Source organism: Lissotriton helveticus, chromosome 2_1 (assembly GCF_964261635.1).
Source record: "Lissotriton helveticus chromosome 2_1, aLisHel1.1, whole genome shotgun sequence".
NCBI lineage: Eukaryota > Metazoa > Chordata > Amphibia > Caudata > Salamandridae > Lissotriton > Lissotriton helveticus.
The window spans coordinates 1157062032-1157083745 of record NC_136059.1 but is presented as its reverse complement, the minus strand read 5'-3'; the positions used below and the strand labels follow the sequence as shown (position 1 = coordinate 1157083745).

At 43.8% G+C, this 21714-nt stretch overlaps 1 protein-coding gene across 5 annotated transcripts in view; it reads right to left on the bottom strand.

Annotated features, from left to right (window-relative positions):
- The window catches only part of JAK2 (Janus kinase 2), a 1231913-nt gene that overhangs the window by 495402 nt on the left and 714797 nt on the right, over positions 1–21714 (bottom strand). For all 5 annotated transcript variants that reach the window (XM_078676001.1, XM_078676005.1, XM_078676003.1 and 2 more), the window contains one exon: positions 8514–8659. In XM_078676001.1, the coding sequence (XP_078532127.1) occupies positions 8514–8659 (146 nt within the window). The remainder of the gene's footprint in view (positions 1–8513; positions 8660–21714) is intronic.

Sequence of the window (21714 nt, the reverse complement as noted above, 5' to 3'; positions counted from 1 at the left end):
TAGCGCAAATGCGACTTCATGTCAGGAGAAACCCTGAGGAGGGCAGAAGAATAAGGATTTCCATCAACTGCCCTTGGTGGCCAGTGTCATCATTTGGAAAACCAAAGGCGCCCCATGTCACCTCAGCTCTTCTGGCAATAAGCCAAACGTTGGTAGACTAGGCGTGTTGTGACAGGGAAGGAAAGTGCAGTGCAAAAAATATAAGTGTAAGGGTAATAAATTAAAAAAGATACAACAGTGGTCCAAGATGATTTTAATAATGACCACTGGTGGACTTATTAAAAAATACAGTGTCGGTTTTGAATTAATCTACCGAAAATGGTCTACTATTTTCAGCCGCAGTGGGTATAAGAACCCCGGCTTTCTTCAGGACCCAATTAATTTAGCTACTGCATTAAGTGTAATGTTAAAAAACACTGATAACAAAAAAAACTAAAAAGTATCACAGTGTTACTACATGTGACCAATCACAATACCTCCGTGCAGGATGGATGATTGTTCATACCTGTAGAAATAAAACAAGCATCAAGAACAAAATCCACAATGCGAATGCTATCTCACTCATTACCTACTAAACTGTTCTCTGTTACCAAGAAAAAAATGTAAGAGTAATACACTCACCTATCCAGAGTGAGGTAACAAGCCTCACCTCACCTGGCTCTGACTCAGGTCAAGAAGGAGGCACCGCCCTACAGAATGGGAGTAACAAATACAGGACACCCCAATGAGCCACACATGCAATCAGCTATGTGTATGGACAAGCTATTATAGTAGGGATAGTTTCTAAAAATAAAAATAAAATTCCATCTGTACTCAGAATTAAGTATATAAGAATTATAAAATACATGTATAGCCTTTCACCCAAAAAAGCACGAAGTACCGAGTATAGCAAATGTATATGACTCAACACTACAAAATATTGGAGCAGACATGGCATCATCAAAGGGCCCGATATGCTTGCCTTTACCCAGAGCTGGTATTCGTAAAAGTGAGCTCAATCACATAGGTAATTGATATTGGTTACTATGGTCTTAATCTGAGCTTCCATGACCTGTATCTCTATCAGGATTGCATCAGCGATCCTCTTGGCCGTACATATTATTAGTAGTAACCAATCTCTCGTACATCTCCAGGCTATTAAGGACCAATCTTTGCGAAATGTTTTATCTTGTAAGAATAGCCTGGGAGCATTGGGGGGGGGGGGCAGTTCCCACGCAAATACTCTGCCATGATCGCCCCGTGTATTACAGTACGTGTATGTGATTTCTTAAGAGCTGTGAGTGAGTCCCAATCACTGGTGGTTAAAGTGGATGAACCAGAGAAGGTATCTAAAATGCTTGGTGTGTTGTCAACTTTACTCTGATAAGTAGCATCGTCAAAAGCCAGAGCTTAAACACAAACCAGAAGATTTTTTCTGGACAGTCCTGGAGAAACCAACCATACCCCTCCATGTGAGTGACAGGACTAAATATCTGTTCCAGAAGGAACAGAGATGGGTGTTTAGGCTCAAAAGTGACACACAAGGTCTTAACGATGATATTCCTTGGACTTTGCTATGAATACCTTCTTCATAGATGTGATCCGGAAGAGCACTTTTGTCCTTGGTTATGCATTTTGTAACATTATATTAACACCAATATATATGTGAGGAATGTGTATGATTCTCATTTATATATATATATTTTACATCTTGTACATGACTCTGATTATTTGAGCAGACTCAACAACATATGGCTAGGGTAGCCCCTTATTGCATGTCCACTACAACTCTTTCAAACACTTAAAGGAACATTATCACGTAAGCATTAGCTTTGTGGATGCCTCGTTTGGCTTCAAAACATTGTTTGCTTTGAAATATCTTCGTTTTCATGCCTGGGCCGCTCTGACACTCGAGGGTCCTAGGGATTTCTTCCGCGTATACTCTGAATGCATATCGGAGGAGATATACATCATTACATTTCAAACTACATTTGGTAGTCCGATGACGTCATCCTGTAGTTTTAGCCTCTCATTGGCTTAGCCCCACTGACGTCATGGGCCACATGATTCCCCGTGACAAGCACTAATGGCGGCTGGCTTGAGAGAAACGCTACCTCCCCCTGCCTCAGGACACAACCTGGGGTATCGACGGATAGGTAAGCGTATTGATGAGCAATACGATCCGTTTTTTATTTAACAAAAGTGTAATGCTTCCATTCCTCGCCTCATTTTCTAGAGACTCTCGGTGTGTGCGAGCCGATTGATTAATGGCATTGCGATCTACTCAGCACGCTGGGGAGCAAACAGAACTCCCTGTGCTGTTGACCCCGCCTAATTTTCTTTTACCTATGTGATTGAGCTCACTTTTACGAATACCAGCTCTGGGTAAAGGCAAGCATATCGGGCCCTTTGATGATGCCATGTCTGCTCCAATATTTTGTAGTGTTGAGTCATATACATTTGCTATACTCGGTACTTCGTGCTTTTTGGGGTGAAATGCTATACATGTATTTTATAATTCTTTATATACTTAATTCTGAGGACATATGGAATTTTATTTTTATTTTTAGAAACTAGCCCTACTACAATAGCTTGTCCATACACATAGCTGATTGCATGTGTGGCTCATTGGGGTGTCCTGTATTTGTTACTCCCATTCTGTAGGGCGGTGCCTCCTTCTTGACCTGAGTCAGAGCCAGGTGAGGTGAGGCTTGTTACCTCACTCAGGATAGGTGAGCGTATTACTCTTACATTTTTTTCTTGGTAACACAGAACAGTTTAGTAGGTAATGAGTGAGATAGCATTCGCATTGTGGATTTTGTTCTTGATGCTTGTTTTATTTCTACAGGTATGAACAATCATCCATCTTGCACGGAGGTATTGTGATTGGTCACATGTAGTAACACTGTGATACTTTTTAGTTTTTTTTGTTATCAGTGTTTTTTAACATTACACTTAATGCAGTAGCTAAATTAATTGGGTCCTGAAGAAAGCCGGGGTTCTTATACCCACTGCGGCTGAAACTAGTAGACCATTTTCGGTAGATTAATTCAAAACAGACACTGTATTTTTCAATAAGTCCAACAGTGGTCATTAATAAAGGCATCTTGGACCACTGTTGTATCTTTTTTAATTCACTTACACTTATATTTTTTGCACTGCACTTTCCTTCCCTGTCACAACACGCCTAGTCTACCAACGTTTGGCTATTGCCAGAAGAGCTGAGGTGACATGGGGCGCCTGTGGTTTTCCAAATGATGACACTGGCCACCAAGGGCAGTTGATGGAAATCCTTATTCTTCTGCCCTCCTCAGGGTTTCTCCTGACATGAAGTCGCATTTGCGCTATCATTCTCTTACTACTACTTACAGCTAGACTGGGGATTGATGTAATGGGGGTCTTGTACTTACTTCTGTTCTGTGTGTATGGTTATATATACTTTTCTTTTTTCTTATTAGACCATCAGTTTTCTTGTGTTATTTATCAGTAGGATTGGGGATTGAAACTGGATGGGTCTTTAAATATTTTCCCTAGGACCCCCTCTCTCTCCCTCTCCGGGAGTTGAGTAATGTGTGATTAAATCTAATGTCTACCATAGATGTGTATGCAATTAATACATATTTGTATGAGGTTAGCTCATTAAGTTTCCGTTTCTTTCCTACTCAGACCCCTGAGGAAGGGTCATATTCAAGACCCGAAATGCATTTGGTAATCTAAAAAGACCATGAAGAAATAATGATATGGTTAATTCAAAGGAGAATGAAATAAAGAAATCTAAAGATATATGACATAAAATATCATTCTTGAAACAAGGATAAAGTGTGGAATGAAATCATTACAGAAGAGTATAAACTGAGAAAACTTTATTTTTATGAAAAAGTGCACGCACCCACCATGGTGGAATCTTCCATCCTACCATAACCACTTCTTTAATTTCCAACATATGAACAGCTGTGTGAGTACTGCCACCCTTTGCAAGATAAAGCCAATGCCTGCATGTTTACAATGAAAGCTGTTGCAGGATTTGCCTTTGGTCTGTCAGCCTACCGGTTGGAATTTGTTATTAACAGAAGAAGCTTGGCTAAGGTTTGTAGACAAAGGGCGCTAGATCTCCTCTACAGAGAGTCAATGGCTGGGTCTAACTGGGCATTGAGCAATTATGCACTCAAAGGACATAGATAGCAGGTAAAGGCAGTGTAGATACATTTTGAACCCTGATTGAAGGAGCTAGTCTGAGCAAAGAATATCTCCATGGTCTCTGTGTACCACAGCTTTCAAATGGGGATATATACCTCAGGGTTGTACGACGGTACAATGCAGGTAAAGGCATCGTATGCCTTTACAAGACATTTTTTACCACGCATGTTTTTACCACAAATATGCTTTTACAACGCATGCCATTAAAATGCATTGTTTTAATTTATAAAAACAAAGTATTTGTGGGGGGAAACCCCCCCCCACATCACCAAGTTACCCTAAATCCGAGGTAAAAGCATGCGTTGTAAAGACATGCATGTGGTAAAAATATGCGTGCTTAAAAATGTGTGGTAAAGGCACTACTAGGTAAAAACCTCGCTGTAAAGGCTGTTTACCAGACCACCGGGACTGCACACTACTATGTTGACAATATTGCTTCAATTATTGAGCGCTGGTCAAGACATATACAAGGTTTATTAATTATGTTGGTTTTGCCTCTTGTTTCAGTGTTTTTTTTGTATCAATGTGTCAGAGTTAATGTACATTCAGATGACTAACGTATGCGTGTCGATTAAGAACGCACAGTTTTGAAATAAAGTTTCACCCCAGAAATTGTTTGCTCTTACATATGTATGTTGGCCTAATCCCCAGTTTTAAACAGGCCATGCTTGCTATGCTTATTTCTTTTAGTTCAACTACATGACAAGTTATTCGGAGAGTAGGATCGAAGAAGGAAAGGCAAGCTTTGGGCCAAATATATGCTGATGTGGTTAAGTGTGGTGTGAGGAGTTTGTTTTGCTGGCGGCTGGAGCTTGAATTTTGCTTTGAGAGGTGAGTCAATGTTGCTACTTTGTGAGGGTGGAAGCAAAGTGTGTCTTTGTTGGTGAGAAGAAGTAGGGCAAGGGTGTAGTTTCTGAGTTGGCTGCCTCTATTGAAAAGGGAATCTTACAGGAATGGTGCTGAGTATATGATGATGTGTTATATTGGTGGGACTTGTATCATTGAGCAGACAGACCTTGGCAGCCTGGGATAAGAGGAAGCAGTGGTTAAAGATGTGGCGGGGAGGGGGGTGAGTTACAGTTCCGGAGATACATGTTTGGGCTGTAACTGTGGAGTGGCTAGTGAAGACATTTTTCAGCAGAAACAGTATAATTGGTGGTGCAGCCATGGCAGCTGTGCTTAAGATGGCCTCCGCATGAGTTTGCAAAAGGAAGGTTCCTTTGAAAACATTTTAATTTTTACTTCTGTTAGCCTGGATCATAACAACTTTATTGACATGGATATTGACTGTGATGTTTCTGAGGAAAATAGAAACTGATGAAGCGCCATACAGCTATGAACTCCTTCCGTGGTCAAGCTCTATGGTGCAGAGTTCTTTCTTACAAGCTATTGCTGTGCCTTTTGATCATTTGTGAAGAAAACAACATTAACCTTGGTTATACCCATTTTTGGGATACATAAGTGTTTGTAGGAAAGATCTCAATGGGGTATTTCACAATTTCTGGACAATGAAGTTGACCAATAAATAACCGAGAAGCACTCTGGGCTTACTTTCCTGTGAGTTACATGATCTTCAACATATACTCTGGGAGGTCGGCATTCAATGTACGGTGCCAGTGCGCTAGCCATGACAATGGGGCATGAAGCAACTGGAATGCAAAGGCCCTTTGGAATTCAGTATAAAAATAGCACAGGTAGTGGAAATTAGAGGGTAAATCTTCACTCGCGATTTTCTGTTGGGAGTTCATTCTAGAATTGGTAGGTACCGAATGTTATAGTAAATCTACAGTGATCAGGAGAATTCATCCCTGAGTGCAAGGATTGGTTGTGTTTAACTGATCATTAGTATATGTAACCGTTGTACTCTTGCATGATTTAATTTGTCAGTAAGAACTGGGTAGAAATATATCTTTCAGACTTTTAAACTATCAATGGGTTTTGAGAGATGTAACTTGAAAGAAACGGTCATTGGCTTCCATTCCTAGGAACCAGTGTGATTCAATACCAGGATGAACCCTTCTTTCAGGGAATAATGTAAAATAATGTCACAGCGACACAAGACATACTGTCACTGACAAATGGAAAATACTTGTGAGTTTAGTTATGCCAACTATGCTTATGTGGAGTAAACAATAAAGCTTTCTGATGTATAAACGGTAGCAACATTCTAAAATATGTTTGGCATTGCCTGGTGTATGGTCTGAGTGTCTGCCTTTAACATTCCCTCACACTTATTTATATCACTAAAAATGAATGTGTCCTTGTGTAACCTAACTGGTAGGTACTCATGTAAAGTGCTCAAATACCTTTGGGCTGAGTTTGCGCTATATAAAACTGCAACAGAGGAGGAGAAGTTTGAATGGATGTTACCGCGTTACCTATGGCGCGCATGCAGGACCCTTTCCAATAAGCGGCCACGGAAACATGGGAATTTCTCTGATGGTAGCCGTAGTAGCGGATTATTTTCCTGGCCCTCCACCACACCCTCTGAAGAGTCATTGAATGACTGCCAACGACGAACCTTCATCACGGTCAGAGACGCTGTCACTGGAATTGCGTCTCTAAGAACTGTTTCAATTGCAGAGATCGGTGGATGAAAGTATGGGGCACGAAGACTTTTTTAATTTGCATCATGTTTCCCAATTACACTACACTGAGGCATCACTTTGCGGCATTATGGGACTGGTAGTCCCTTGTTATTCGCAAGTGAAAGCACGAGGTGCAGGGGAGCCAACCACCACTGGGTAAGGAGGAGCCAATTACGGAGATTTAAAGATGGGAGACATGATGTTGGGACTAAAAGCATTTGAAAAAGGCATCTCGCCGAAACCGGTCATGCTAGCCTGACATTAAAACTTGAAAACGAAGCCCCGCTGTGTCCTGAAATTTCGAATCCAGAACGGAGGAGAAGTTTGAATGTATATATATATATATATATATATATATATATATATATATATATATATCTATACTACTATTATAAAGAGAGAACAGAAACCTTTTGGCAAGGTAAACTCGGGAACCACAGCGCCAATCCACACACCCAATACATTGTTGTAATCCTCAGGGTGTGTAGATGGACATAGGCTGCATAAAATAAAAAAAAAACGTAAATTAAAAAATTTAACTTTAAAAACAAAGTAGTCCCCTAAAAGTAGCGCCGGCCGCGACATAGCGCTGGCCACGACCTAGCGATGTCCGCAACGTGCGTGATGACGACAGGCGGGGAGGAGCGGTGACGACCAGCGAGGAGTGGCAGTGAAGTCCGGAGTGCGGGGAAGAGCGGCGGCTCAGGTAAGGCAAAGGCAAAGGCGAGGCGGGAGGCGGAGGGCGGGCGGGGGCGGGAGTGCACCCAAGCCTGAAATGTTGCCCCCAGCCCCCTTCTGCCCCGGGCAACATTGCCGCAATCCGGAAATGCTGCTCCCAGCCCCCTTCTGCCCCAGGCAACGCTGGGGCGGGCTGCTAGTATATATATATATATAAATAAATATATATATATATATATATATATATATAGATAAATAGATAGATATAGTATGGACACAGTGACGAAAATATGAGAAAATTAAAAGATTGATGACTTGCCTGGAGTGCCTACCTCTGCTCTTTTTTTACGAGTGTTTTATATATATATATATATATATATATATATATATATATATATGTATATATATATATATATATATATATATATATATATATATATATATATATATATATATATATATATATATATATATATATAATAGGATTTAATGATAATTCTGGCTTGGACTGACCTCTAGGTAGAAAACTGTAACATGGTCCTTCGTGGTTTTGAAAACGTACTGAATTTAAAATGCAATTATTGTGGCTGCAAGTCTATAGAGCACATGTTGAACATAAATATGAAAAACTATTACGAGCATGGCAAACATATATTCTGCTCTGCTCAGTAGTTCAAATACAGGCTTGTGGGCTATGACAGATGACGGGATCCAAACTAAACAGAAAGTATACTGAAGCAGTCGCTAAAGTCCTACCGTAATGTAATACACATACAAGTCTGCAACACCTGGATTGTAACCAAAGGTACAGCTAAAGAGAATACGGGCTCTAAATCGATAATCATTTTGTTTTATCTCTGCATTTTCAAAGCACTGATCACAGCAGGTGGATCACTTTTATCTCTGCATTTTCAAAGCACTGATCACAGCAGGTGGATCACGAAAATATACTTTTCTACTAAGACTTCATCATAGGCACCTTTTTTCACGCACACCATGGTTGTCAAAGTGGTGGTGATAACAAAGCATGTTCAAATGGTAAATGTAAAGCTGCAATGGCAGTGAAATTACCTGACTGAATTATAGATAGCCAAAGGTGTCTGCTCTTTTTCTTTGGCCATTCTCATCATATCGAGGACAGCCATTCCAAGGCATTCTTCCTGGGTTTCATGAGTGACTGGCATTTTCACCCATCCATTCACAAAATCATCCCGCCACTTAAATAAGGAGAAGGGAGAACAAGAAACAGAAATGATTTGATTTCTGTATCGCCACATCAGGCTGCAGTTTATTCAGCATGTATCTATTGACATAGATTAATATAAGATGTTATGCTTCTCCAAATATTAAGCTGACACATGACAAAACAAAAAGTTTCAAAGCACTGAAGTGGATTTGTTGATAAACAATTAAAGAATGATCACAATACTTCAGTGACTAGCTTCGTAGCAATCAACAGAATACACAACCTAAGTATAGGTAACAAAAAAATTACAACATTATTAATGTAATGTAATGAGTTAACACTGAGGCCCTCATTTTGATGACAGGCGGAGCGCCACAGACAGGCTGTCAGTGGTGGTCCGCCTGACATACAGGCCATCGGTCCAACCGCTGGATTGCAATAATGGCGGTCGGAGCAATGATGTGTGGGGGAAAGATCGCAGCCTCCGACAGGCTTAAGAAGTCCGTCGGGGCAGCGGTCGGACCCTAAGACCTACAATGGAGGGGGTGCCCATGCAGGCCCCACTGTAGGGATTAGGATGTCCCTTTCCAATTGCCTTTTCATGGCGGTCCCATCGCCTTGAAAAGGCAGACGGAAACAGATTTTGGGAGCCCCAAGCAAGGCTCCCATCCACCGTGGGCCAGGGGGCACATGTGGAGCCCCCACACTTCCATGCACCAAGCATCACATGTTACTTGACGCTCAGTGCATTTTTTTGTTTTGTTAACTTATTTTTAGTGGTATTTTGCACATATCATTACAAGGCACAAACAATAGGCATATTTTTGTACAACATCATCTAATATAACATCATGACTCCTGAAACTGTATCTTCTTGAGTACACTGCATATAATTGTTAGCATACATGTCCTCTTATTGCACATCAATAAATAGCCTGCTAAAACCATCTAGTCACTAGTGTACAATTATACATGCTGTTACTGGTTATGTATTTCGTTCATGTTTTCCATATGGGCGGCCAAAGGCCTCACATTAAGGTAGGATGACACAAACCAAAATCAACAAATTTACTTTTTAGAAACTTCCAATTAGAAACTTAAACCTTTGCAGAAGAGTGTTGAGGTTTAGGGTCTGACTGTACATAATACGTCTTGGTTTTATTAACACAAAGGCCTGCTATTTGCCCAAAGCACTCCAGAATCTGCATTGCTGAGTCAGTGCCCGTCACCGCCTCCTCTAGGTAGATCAGCAGGTCGTCTGCATAGTAAGATAGTATGCACCTGCGTGCCCATTCTAAGACCCAGCCCTACTCCCCCCTATTGGGCCCTTTCTGCAAGTGGCTCTATCACCAGGGCGAACAAAAGAGGCGAAACCGGACACCCCTTCCACATGCCCTGAAATATCCTATACTGATTGGAAATTGTTTTGACTGTTTTGACCCTTGCAGTGGGCGCTGCGTCAAGGACCCGTACCCATTTCATCCAGTTGCTCCCAAGACCCATCTATAACATGACTTCTCCCAGCTAACCGTGTCAAACGCCTTTTCCAGGTCGATTGACAAAATGGCTGCCTGCTGATTAAGCGGCGCTTCCTCGTGGTAGAGTACGAAATAGAGTCTACAGAGGTTGTAAGAGGTACAACAGGATGGAATAAATCTGTTTTGATCAGGGTGAACAAGGGATCTCATGTGGGGAAGCAACCTACACGCCAATACCTTGCTAAGGATTTTAAAGTCTAGGTTGAGCATAGAGAGGGGTCTAAAAGCCACCACTCTGGCACCTATCTCTTTGATTTTAGGGAGTGGGACTACCAACGCATCCCGAGTAGTGTTGGGGAGTTGCCCCGCTCGAGCGATTCAGCGTATAGGATCTCTAGCTGTGGTGGCAGACCAGTGGCGAACCACTTGTAGAATCTACCGGGAGGCCATCGGTGCCCGGCGTCTTGCCTGGAGCCATGGCCCCAAAGGGCACACGACTCTCGTGCTGCATCACCGGGACCCCAGCCCGTGTCTGCCGACTCACAGTCCGGAGTGGCAAGAGGTCTAAAAAGTCTTTAAAGAGTGATGGGCTGGTAGCTGTCAGGGCAACATACAACTTCTCATAATAACTCTGGAAGGAAGCATTGATTTCATCCTGGGTATAAAGCAGGTCACCGGTTTCCTATTTTAACTGGGTAACAGGTGAACCGCGGGTCTCTGGTTTAATTAACCACGCTAAAACCCATCCGGCTCTCCCCTCTTTCCTCTGCACCATGTCCAGGTACTCCTCATAACTGTGGCATCTGAGGCGGCCCAGCATCTCGTGGTAGCTCGCTTGCGTTTCCTGTAGCCCAAGCAATGATGTGAGATTGGCCCCCTGGGCGTTATCCAACTGGCGCAGTTTGCCCTCCAAGTCTAGAACTTCTTTTCCTATTTTTCGTTGTGCCCCAATCGATTGCCCCATGCAGTGGCCACGTACTACCACCTTGAAGGCCTCCCATTCCAGTAAGGCCGAGAATGCCGTATGAGCATTTGGATAGAAGAAGGACTCTATGAGGGCAGTTAGGGATGACCAATAGGGGCCAACCTCCAGTGCCAATGGATTGAGTCTCCAGGAAGGAATCGGAGGTTGTTTCCCTATTGGTTGATGAATCAGCAATAGAGGGCTGGGGTCAGAGTGCGCCCCAAATATTCAGTGTACGTTATGAGGTCACTAAGGGAAGGTGTACAGAGAAAGGTATCAGTCTGGTGTGTACTTGGTGAATCAAGGAGAAGAAAGAATATTCCGTGTCTTTATTGTGTTGCCTTCTCAGATATCCTCTAGTCTGCAGTGATGGATTCAGTCCCGGAACCCTGCTGCTGTGCGATGGGATTGCGCCCCCCAGAAGCGGTAGGTAGGTGGGAGCGGTCGACCATGAGATCCGCAACACACTTAAAATCTCCGCCCAGTAGCACCTGCCCGCCCATGTATGTAGACACAATACAAATAATAGTGGAGGGTCAGAAGATATGGAATTCACAAGAAACGACTATGTGATGGAACTAGTAACAATAGTCCACTAGACAGGGTACATCATTCATGGTTTTTGAAAAATACCCATCAGTAGCTCTTCCTAGGCGCCCTTTTCATCATGTGGGTTCCTTCTAACCATGAAGGATAGGAAAAAAGTTTGGTCATAAATGACAACATAGGAACCAGTGGTGATATATCTGGGTCGCAGGGGGCTACTGAAAAGCAGTGCGAGGGAATGTGAAAAGGTGCAAAGGTGCAAGGTAGTGATATTTAAAATTAGATAGCTCTGAGGGAAGTAATTATTTATTGGAGACCTCAGAGTCTCTAAGACTTAAAAAGAGCGAAATTGGTAGTTTCAACTAATAGCTACCAACAGGTTGGTCGACATGTTTCAGCAGGAATTACGGATCACACTGGTATCCACTGCATTCTTCAGGACCTGTGTCACTACTGCTAGTGTTGTGTAAAGAATATATAGAAAAAAGGAAAAGGTATCACCTGGGTATTAGTGAAGGGTCATTCTCCCAGCTGTAAAGTCCGAAGGAGAGCAAACATAGTCGAAAACAAGGGAAAAACATATAATTAGTATACCTACGGTATCCAAAACACTTTCATGGTATACCATATCTAAGAAGAGAATTTATGAAGCAATCCTCTTGGTAGTGCTTTAATTACTACATATACCTACAATACCTACATATGATATGTAGTAGGACTCTCACTTACCATATTGTGCAGGAGAGTACTGCCTCACCTCACCTGGCAAACAGCTCAGGTAATTGAAGCACCGCTCTAGTGGAGAAAGAGAGACATACAGAGACACGTCAGCAAGCAGCTGACTTCACACTTAATCACAACTTATACTGGTGTTAGTAGTAGGTCAAAAATGCCAAAAAGCCCTGGCTTAGGCTATGGCCGCAGATAAACATATGGCAAGGATCAGACCCTCGGTGGCCTGAAAATGTGTTCAATGACAATTATGCCTGTATAAAGAACACACATATCTGTACACAAAAACTGAAGCGAGAGGTTCGCCTGCGCCTCATTTTGTAATTTCTCATGTGTGTTTCGCTAAGTCATTGAAGAACTGCCACTGGAAGACGCCGTGACAGGATCCCCGCTCTTGAGGCTGTATTTTAAACAATGGGTATACTTGCGTTTATACTCCAGCACTTACACTAGAGCGCGTCTATTTCTCAGTTCTACAGTCCGGGCGGTATAAAGTTAATGTGTAGACAAAGCGCGGGTAAAAACCACCCGCAATGCCGCTTTGTCAACAATGCTCGCGTGTGGGTATGCAACCTCTTAATCAGCGGCCCACAGCGAAAAACCAACTAATTAGTGCAAAACTCTGGTGCGCCGTGGTCATGGCAGTGAGGCAAATATCTCTTACCGCGTTGCAGGATTAATCTACACAAAGGCAGCAGCGCTCGATAAGAACACAAGCAGAGCTCTCTGAAAGAACAGTGCGCACACTGGTGGCGAGCGCGCACAATGGCAGCCTGCTACTAAGATTGCTGACAGACAGGCAAGAAGAGCGTGTCTCTCACCTGTCCGTCGGTACTTCCAGCGTCCCTCTGGCTGTACGGGGAGGTAACGCGCGGAGTCAGACAGTGCAATTTTACTTCCTCAACTGGGCGTTTCAATTTGCATCACGTGACCACCAAGGATTCTGGGATATGTAGTCCTATTGAGAGAATGGACGCTCCCAGGCAAATTAACAGTTATAAATGCTCACATATTTAGTAATAATAAAATACATGTATATAGGAAGGGCATCCAATTGAATTGGTCTTTGAAAGTACTGTTAGTTACAAAAACTACAGGGTAATACACACAGGCAGATCTAGATATTGGTCCGGCTTCCAATGTTACAGGGCTCTGTGTGATCTATTATTTACAGTAGGCCCAACAGTACAGCGCCAAAATGTGGAACTGCAAAAGTAAAGGTCCACTGAAATATTTAGGCAAGTGAGCACTTGTGGAACTGCAAAAATAAAGGTCCATTGAAATATTTAGGCAAGTGAGCACTTGTTGGTTAGGCAGAGGGGCTCCAGTATCTTTAGATATATGTTGACGATGGCAGAGGGGTGATAATGCCCGTCAGTGGCGTCAAAATAACGTATGAGGCTACACAATCAAAAAGAATGGAAGATTATAGTGAGTCCTGGTTTAGACCTCACAAGATGTGACGAAGTATGGAGAAGAGCAACCGTAGCCTATTGACTGGTCAGAATCAGTGCCAAACCCCATGTAAATGTTTAGATGACTAGAGAGCACACCAATGTACTAAAGGAGTGCATCTCACAGAGACATCCACGGGATGTCATCGTTCAACCCGTCCTTATCTGAGTTGAGAGTGTACACCCATTTTTGTTCTTTTTTAAACAGAAACTTACTGATGTCTGTCACATGGTTGGGTATCAACGGTTGTTCTAGAATGGTCCATCGAAATTCATCAGGGCCATGTCCCACCTCCAAGAAATGATTAATCATTTTGGTGGACTGTTTCCGACAGCGGATGGTACTCCTATGCTCGGAAATGCGCGTCTTGACCTTCCTGGTCGTCATACCCACGTATTTGTATTCACACGGGCAGACTATCAAGTAAATGACATTGAGGCTGTTACAGTTGGTGAAGCGCCTTTGTTCCCACTGACGCCCGCCTCCAATGTCAATGGTTGTAGATTTGGCAGTCTGAGGACAAGCAGCGCAATTCCCACATGGATGGTGACCTGTCACGGCTGGCATACCCCAGAGTGTACCTACTGCTCTCGGAGTCGCTACTCTGGGCCTAGTGTGAACAAGTTGATCTTTAAGGTTTCTACCCCTTTTGAAGGCAAATAGAGGCGGGGGCAGATTATCATTACCCGTGTTCAAGATACCCCAATGCTTCTTAATGATCTTCTGGATCTGATTGGAACGAGTGCCAAACGTGTTGACACAGGTGATCCGAGATTCTTTAGCTTTTGGGGATGTAGGCTCCAGAAGGCTTTCACGGTTGTTATTAAACGCCCTCTTTTTTGACCGTCGTATCAGTTGCTTAGGGTACTTTTTCTCAAGCAAATTGTTCTCTAGCATTTTGGCATGGTGAAAGAAGCCCTCCCTAGTGGAGCAGTTCCTCTGAATTCTCAGGAATTGCCCATAGGGCAGGTTGTCCCTAAGAGCTTTCGGATGGCAACTGTCGTAGCTCAACAGGGAGTTCCTTGCCATAGGTTTCCGAAAGAGCTCAGATTGAAGACCAGTCGGAGTTACATTAATCTTGAGGTCTAGAAAAGCCAGATGTGTATTACTGTGCTCAACAGTGAAAAGGAGGAATGCATTCCTGCTATTCAACCAAATGTGGAAAGTTTGTAGCTCGTCCACAGTCCCACGCCACACCACGAGGACGTCATCAATGTAACGTTTCCATAGGCGGAGCGAGGCGAGAAAAGGGTTTGTATCGGTGAGGATGATTTCTTCTTCAAACCGATGGACGTAAAGGTTCGCCAGGCTCGGGGCAAAAACGCTGCCCATGCTGGTCCCAGAGACCTGTAGGTACATGGAATCCTCGAATTGGAAATAATTCTCGGTCATCGCAAGATTAGCCAAAGTCATAATGAAAGAAACCGGAGTGATGGAATCTAAATCATGTGCTCTTAATAGGGTCTCAATCACATCAAGAGTCTCTCTTTGGGGGATTGACGTGTAGAGAGATTCTACGTCGAAGGATACCAGTAGATCTATGTTGGCATCAAACTCGACGTCAGGTAAAATCTTCAGGACATCCTTAGTGTCTTGTAGATATGTAGGCATCTTGTGGACCATAGGTCTCAAAAAATGGTCTACGAAAGTTGAGAGGGGTTCAAGAAGAGACCCAATGCCTGATATTATTGGGCGTCCGGGAGGTGGCCGCTGCGGTTTGTGCACTTTGGGAAGCACGTAGAAGTAAGGGACAATGGGGTGTGCCAATTGCAAATATAATGCCTCCTTCGATGTTATCCATCCCTCGGATAATGCCTCTTCAACGTGTTGTTTGATGGCCAATGATAGTCTCTCTGTAGGGTCCTCAGTGAGTTTCCGATATGACTTTACATCACTGAGTTGTCGAATGCATTCTTCACGGTATGTAGTTGTATCTAGGACAACTATAGCACCGCCTTTGTCGGCAGGTTTGATCACTACCGAAGAGTCCTCTGCTAGTTTTTTCAAAGCTAACCGTTCTCTCTTGGGAAAATTGATGAATGGCTTACTGGTTTGTTGTAATAGATTTGTTATATCGCAATCCACCGCCTCCTCAAAGGCCAAAACCTTCGCTGGCAATCCGGTAGTGGGTGGATTGAAGGTAGAGGGTCGTTTCAGACCAGTATTCTGGTCACACAGTGTATGATCACTCCCACCTTCATTGTCCTTTGCAAAAAGGAAGTGCAAGCGGATTTTCCTGAAAAATTTCCCCATCTCAATGTTAGTCTGGAACGGGTCACCCATGTTCGTAGCCACAAATCCCAAACCTCTGTTGAGCATTTTCAATTCCATCTCTGAAAGTATTCTAGAACTGAGGTTAATCACGAGGTCGTCCCTGATGTCGACGCTGTTGTTTGATCCTGAGGTATCTGTTTGCCACTCCGTAGGCCCATCGACTGGGGCGCCAAGTTCCACTGTACTTGGTTCTGCTGTTGGCCTCTCCTCCTCCCCCTCTGTCTCCCCCTGCCCTGTCCTAAAAAAGCCGGGGAGTTGAAGTCAGGGTAAAACTGATGAGGACCGAAGGGCATCATCTGTTGGGGGAAAGGGGCTCCCTGGGACCACGGGTTAGGTTGCCACCATGGTGGAAACTGAGGTTGGACATAATTCTGACCAGGGCCTCTCCAGTTTCTACGGTTGCCTCTCCCTCTGCCCTTGTTATTGGTATTGCTACCTAGGCTAGATGAGTCTGAATCGCTAGACCCATCGCCGGAGCTGGAAGTACCATACGTCGACCCACCCTTATGACCCTTGTTGTTATAAGTTGGAGGGACGAAGGTGTCGCTTGTGTATGGATAAATCTTTTCAGTTGCAAATTTTTCAATGTCTTTTTTGCATTTCTCTAATTTCTTGAATAGGATCGAATCTCTGAATTCTTTATTGGCCTTATTATTTTCATCCAGATTTTTCGTGAAAATTTTGCTCGAGAGTGTAGTTCTGATCTGACCCTCAAGTAGCTGAATTTCGACCAAAATTTTATCAGCCGCCTTTTTAGCTGTTTTTATTATGAGCACCAACCAGTCGCGGGTGCATTTCCACGCGATTAGGTACCAATTATTCAAGAATTCTTTATCGTCCAAGAAAAGTCTAGGGACATTGGTTACAATTAGTCCACTAGGAGCGCAATTGCCGCGTAGATACTCAGCCATTACCAGACCATGGACGCAAATCCGTGATTGGCTCTTTTTGATAGTGAGAATTTTTGCCCAACCTTCGTCGGTGCTCACTGGAGGGACAGGTATATTGTCCAGAATGCTCGGATTCTCGTCCAGGATGGACTGAATCTCTGCTTCATCGAAGGAAAGGCCAAGGTTAGTTGCCATATTGATATAATGACCATACAAACACACACAGAACAAGGAAGTGAAGGTACGTATAAGTCCCTATCTGTCAAGCTTCCACAGGGGGGATGAAGAAACAATAGACCCGCGGCCTTAGCCGCACAAAAGCATCAAACAAATAAGAATGGGTTTGGGTCTCAGGGATACATTTTAATGACCACTCAGCACTACACTCCCCGAAGGTAACTAGACACAATACAAATAATAGTGGAGGGTCAGAAGATATGGAATTCACAAGAAACGACTATGTGATGGAACTAGTAACAATAGTCCACTAGACAGGGTACATCATTCATGGTTTTTGAAAAATACCCATCAGTAGCTCTTCCTAGGCGCCCTTTTCATCATGTGGGTTCCTTCTAACCATGAAGGATAGGAAAAAAGTTTGGTCATAAATGACAACATAGGAACCAGTGGTGATATATCTGGGTCGCAGGGGGCTACTGAAAAGCAGTGCGAGGGAATGTGAAAAGGTGCAAGGTAGTGATATTTAAAATTAGATAGCTCTGAGGGAAGTAATTATTTATTGGAGACCTCAGAGTCTCTAAGACTTAAAAAGAGCGAAATTGGTAGTTTCAACTAATAGCTACCAACAGGTTGGTCGACATGTTTCAGCAGGAATTACGGATCACACTGGTATCCACTGCATTCTTCAGGACCTGTGTCGCTACTGCTAGTGTTGTGTAAAGAATATATAGAAAAAAGAGAGCTCTGCTTGTGTTCTTATCGAGCGCTGCTGCCTTTGTGTAGATTAATCCTGCAACGCGGTAAGAGATATTTGCCTCACTGCCATGACCACGGCGCACCAGAGTTTTGCACTAATTAGTTGGTTTTTCGCTGTGGGCCGTTGATTAAGAGGTTGCATACCCACACGCGAGCATTGTTGACAAAGCGGCATTGCGGGTGGTTTTTACCCGCGCTTTGTCTACACATTAACTTTATACCGCCCGGACTGTAGAACTGAGAAATAGACGCGCTCTAGTGTAAGTGCTGGAGTATAAACGCAAGTATACCCATTGTTTAAAATACAGCCTCAAGAGCGGGGATCCTGTCACGGCGTCTTCCAGTGGCAGTTCTTCAATGACTTAGCGAAACACACATGAGAAATTACAAAATGAGGCGCAGGCGAACCTCTCGCTTCAGTTTTTGTGTACAGATATGTGTGTTCTTTATACAGGCATAATTGTCATTGAACACATTTTCAGGCCACCGAGGGTCTGATCCTTGCCATATGTTTATCTGCGGCCATAGCCTAAGCCAGGGCTTTTTGGCATTTTTGACCTACTACTAACACCAGTATAAGTTGTGATTAAGTGTGAAGTCAGCTGCTTGCTGACGTGTCTCTGTATGTCTCTCTTTCTCCACTAGAGCGGTGCTTCAATTACCTGAGCTGTTTGCCAGGTGAGGTGAGGCAGTACTCTCCTGCACAATATGGTAAGTGAGAGTCCTACTACATATCATATGTAGGTATTGTAGGTATATGTAGTAATTAAAGCACTACCAAGAGGATTGCTTCATAAATTCTCTTCTTAGATATGGTATACCATGAAAGTGTTTTGGATACCGTAGGTATACTAATTATATGTTTTTCCCTTGTTTTCGACTATGTTTGCTCTCCTTCGGACTTTACAGCTGGGAGAATGACCCTTCACTAATACCCAGGTGATACCTTTTCCTTTTTTCTATATATTCTTTACACAACACTAGCAGTAGCGACACAGGTCCTGAAGAATGCAGTGGATACCAGTGTGATCCGTAATTCCTGCTGAAACATGTCGACCAACCTGTTGGTAGCTATTAGTTGAAACTACCAATTTCGCTCTTTTTAAGTCTTAGAGACTCTGAGGTCTCCAATAAATAATTACTTCCCTCAGAGCTATCTAATTTTAAATATCACTACCTTGCACCTTTGCACCTTTTCACATTCCCTCGCACTGCTTTTCAGTAGCCCCCTGCGACCCAGATATATCACCACTGGTTCCTATGTTGTCATTTATGACCAAACTTTTTTCCTATCCTTCATGGTTAGAAGGAACCCACATGATGAAAAGGGCGCCTAGGAAGAGCTACTGATGGGTATTTTTCAAAAACCATGAATGATGTACCCTGTCTAGTGGACTATTGTTACTAGTTCCATCACATAGTCGTTTCTTGTGAATTCCATATCTTCTGACCCTCCACTATTATTTGTATTGTGTCTAGTTACCTTCGGGGAGTGTAGTGCTGAGTGGTCATTAAAATTTATCCCTGAGACCCAAACCCATTCTTATTTGTTTGACGCCCATGTATGTAGCCATCTGAGCTGAAAGGGAAGTCAGCTAAGTGACCTGGTTATGATTGGGAGCATAAATGTTGCCTAACGTTATCTATCGGCCCGCAAGTCTATTCGTCAGGATTACGTGCCTGCCCTCAGCGTCTACTAGTGCATATATGAGGTCAAACGGGACTCCAGGTTTTATCCAAATTAATACTCTCTTTGAAAATGCAGAAAAGGTTGTTGCGTAGACCTGACCTCTCCACCTTTTACAGAGTTTTCCAGCTTACTCCTTGGTTGAATGAGTCTCCTGAAGGAGAGCTACATCTATATCCCTGCCTTTTAAGTAGGAATAAATATTGTGGTGTTTGGCAATGGATCCCACCCTGCATATATTCCAGGTTAAAAACCATATTGCATTATGAGTATGTGTCATGTTTGCAATGTATCATTCGATGGACGCCCCAAGTACTCCCCCCACGTCCACCCCCTCATTCGTATTGGGCCACTCTATTCTGCGAACAGCATAAAATAAACAAACATAACAACCCCTGTGTTGAACAACTCCCCGACCCCAGGGCAGTCCGACAACAGCCAGCCGCCCAAACTGCATGTTGAACATCTAGCACAAATTGAGGCCCAACCCTAATCAGACAAAGGTCTCAGTGGGGGGTGGCAAAGACAAAAATGTAATCTAAGACGCGGAACTGCCCATGACGCATCAGCCCAAGCCAGTGTAGGCCAGTTAAGATCCCCAGCAGGCATCTGGGGCCCCGCGACCCCAGGGTCCCACAAAAACCACTGTCCCACCTCAGATTCAAATAATCTCGTCTGATGTGTTAGGAGTCACCACTGGCAAAGTCACACCGCCATTGCGAGAAGAGTCTGAATAAATCCCCTCCATTTCCCTCGAGGAGCGAGACCCTGCCTCCGAGGGAGACTTCCTGCCCTGCACGATTACCGCTACTACTGCCTGTAGTGCCGCTGCTCTCTCCTTTTCAGTTTGTGAGGATGATGGTCGCTTTGGGGCACCCAGTCTGGATCGTCTCCTGGCTCTCTTCCTGAGTTCTCGAATCCTGGTTGCCGTCCTACTCGCATGAGCAGGTTGGGGGTTCTACTTGTTTCTATCCACTCCCATGCAGTCTTTGGATCTTTGCAAAAGTGTATCTTTCTAACAAAAAGTATACGTAAGTGTGCAGGAAAGATCCAGGAGTACTGGAGGCCTTCTTCTCTTAACACTTTCTTAACCTCCCAAAAGGAGGCTGGTTTTCTCTGGACGTCCAGTGTGGAATTAGGAAAGATAGAAACTCTACTGTTGTCTACAGTATATGGTCCCTCTGTTCAAGCTTTATGTAGAAGAACGTTCCTGTCTCTAAAGTGGAGGAGTTTAGCCACCACGGGGCACGGGGTCGGCCAGGGGCCGGCGGTCTGGCTTGTACACGGTGTGCTCTCTCAAAGTTATAGAAGGTCGTCAAGCCCTCAGGTGCCACCACAGTTCTGAGCCATTGCTCCAGAAAGGACACCATGCCATTACCTTGTGCTGGCAGGCCAAGAACCCTAATATTATTCCTCTTATTTCGACCTTCGGCATCCTCTGCTCTCCGCTCTAGGTTGCAGGCTCTGTCTGAGAGGTCCCCCACCTGTGATGTTAAAGACTATTGTGTTGGTTCAAGGTCTGTTATTCTGGATTCTGTGGTTTTCAGACACTCTGCCAATTCCTTGTGCTCCTCTCTGAGTAGGTCCAACCCCACAGTCACCGAACTAATGTCTTGATGCAGGGTGGCCTTGGTATCGGCAATGGCCTCCAGAATGTTTGTTAGTTGTTGCTGCACCGGGTCCTCCAAGTCTTTCTGCATTTTCTCTTGTGAAGTTTCTTCTGGGTCCTGGGTGGCCCCCGTTTGCTTTGGTCTCGGTTTGCCCATTGCGGACAAAATGTCATAAGCACAATCCTACTATGCAAAAGTACCTTTGAAATGTTTGTCCAGAGTACCCCTCCAGCACTGTGGTACACCACAGTCTTTTGCCCCAATGCCCAAGCTCACGACTCTAGTGGGTTTCAGCCCAGGTTCGAAGTATAACGTCACTAAATGGTCAGGCGTATCACCGTGCTTCCCGGTGTGTGGCGTTAAATCTGCAGATGAATGTCCGGTTTTAGGAAGGTTCAGCTGCAGGCCAAGACCTTTAGCGCCCCCCCCCCCCTCAGAATCTTGATTTCAATATCACCTGTGTGGGCCTCACTGGCCATGACGTTCATGTGGTTTATGCTTCTTGGGGGATCTG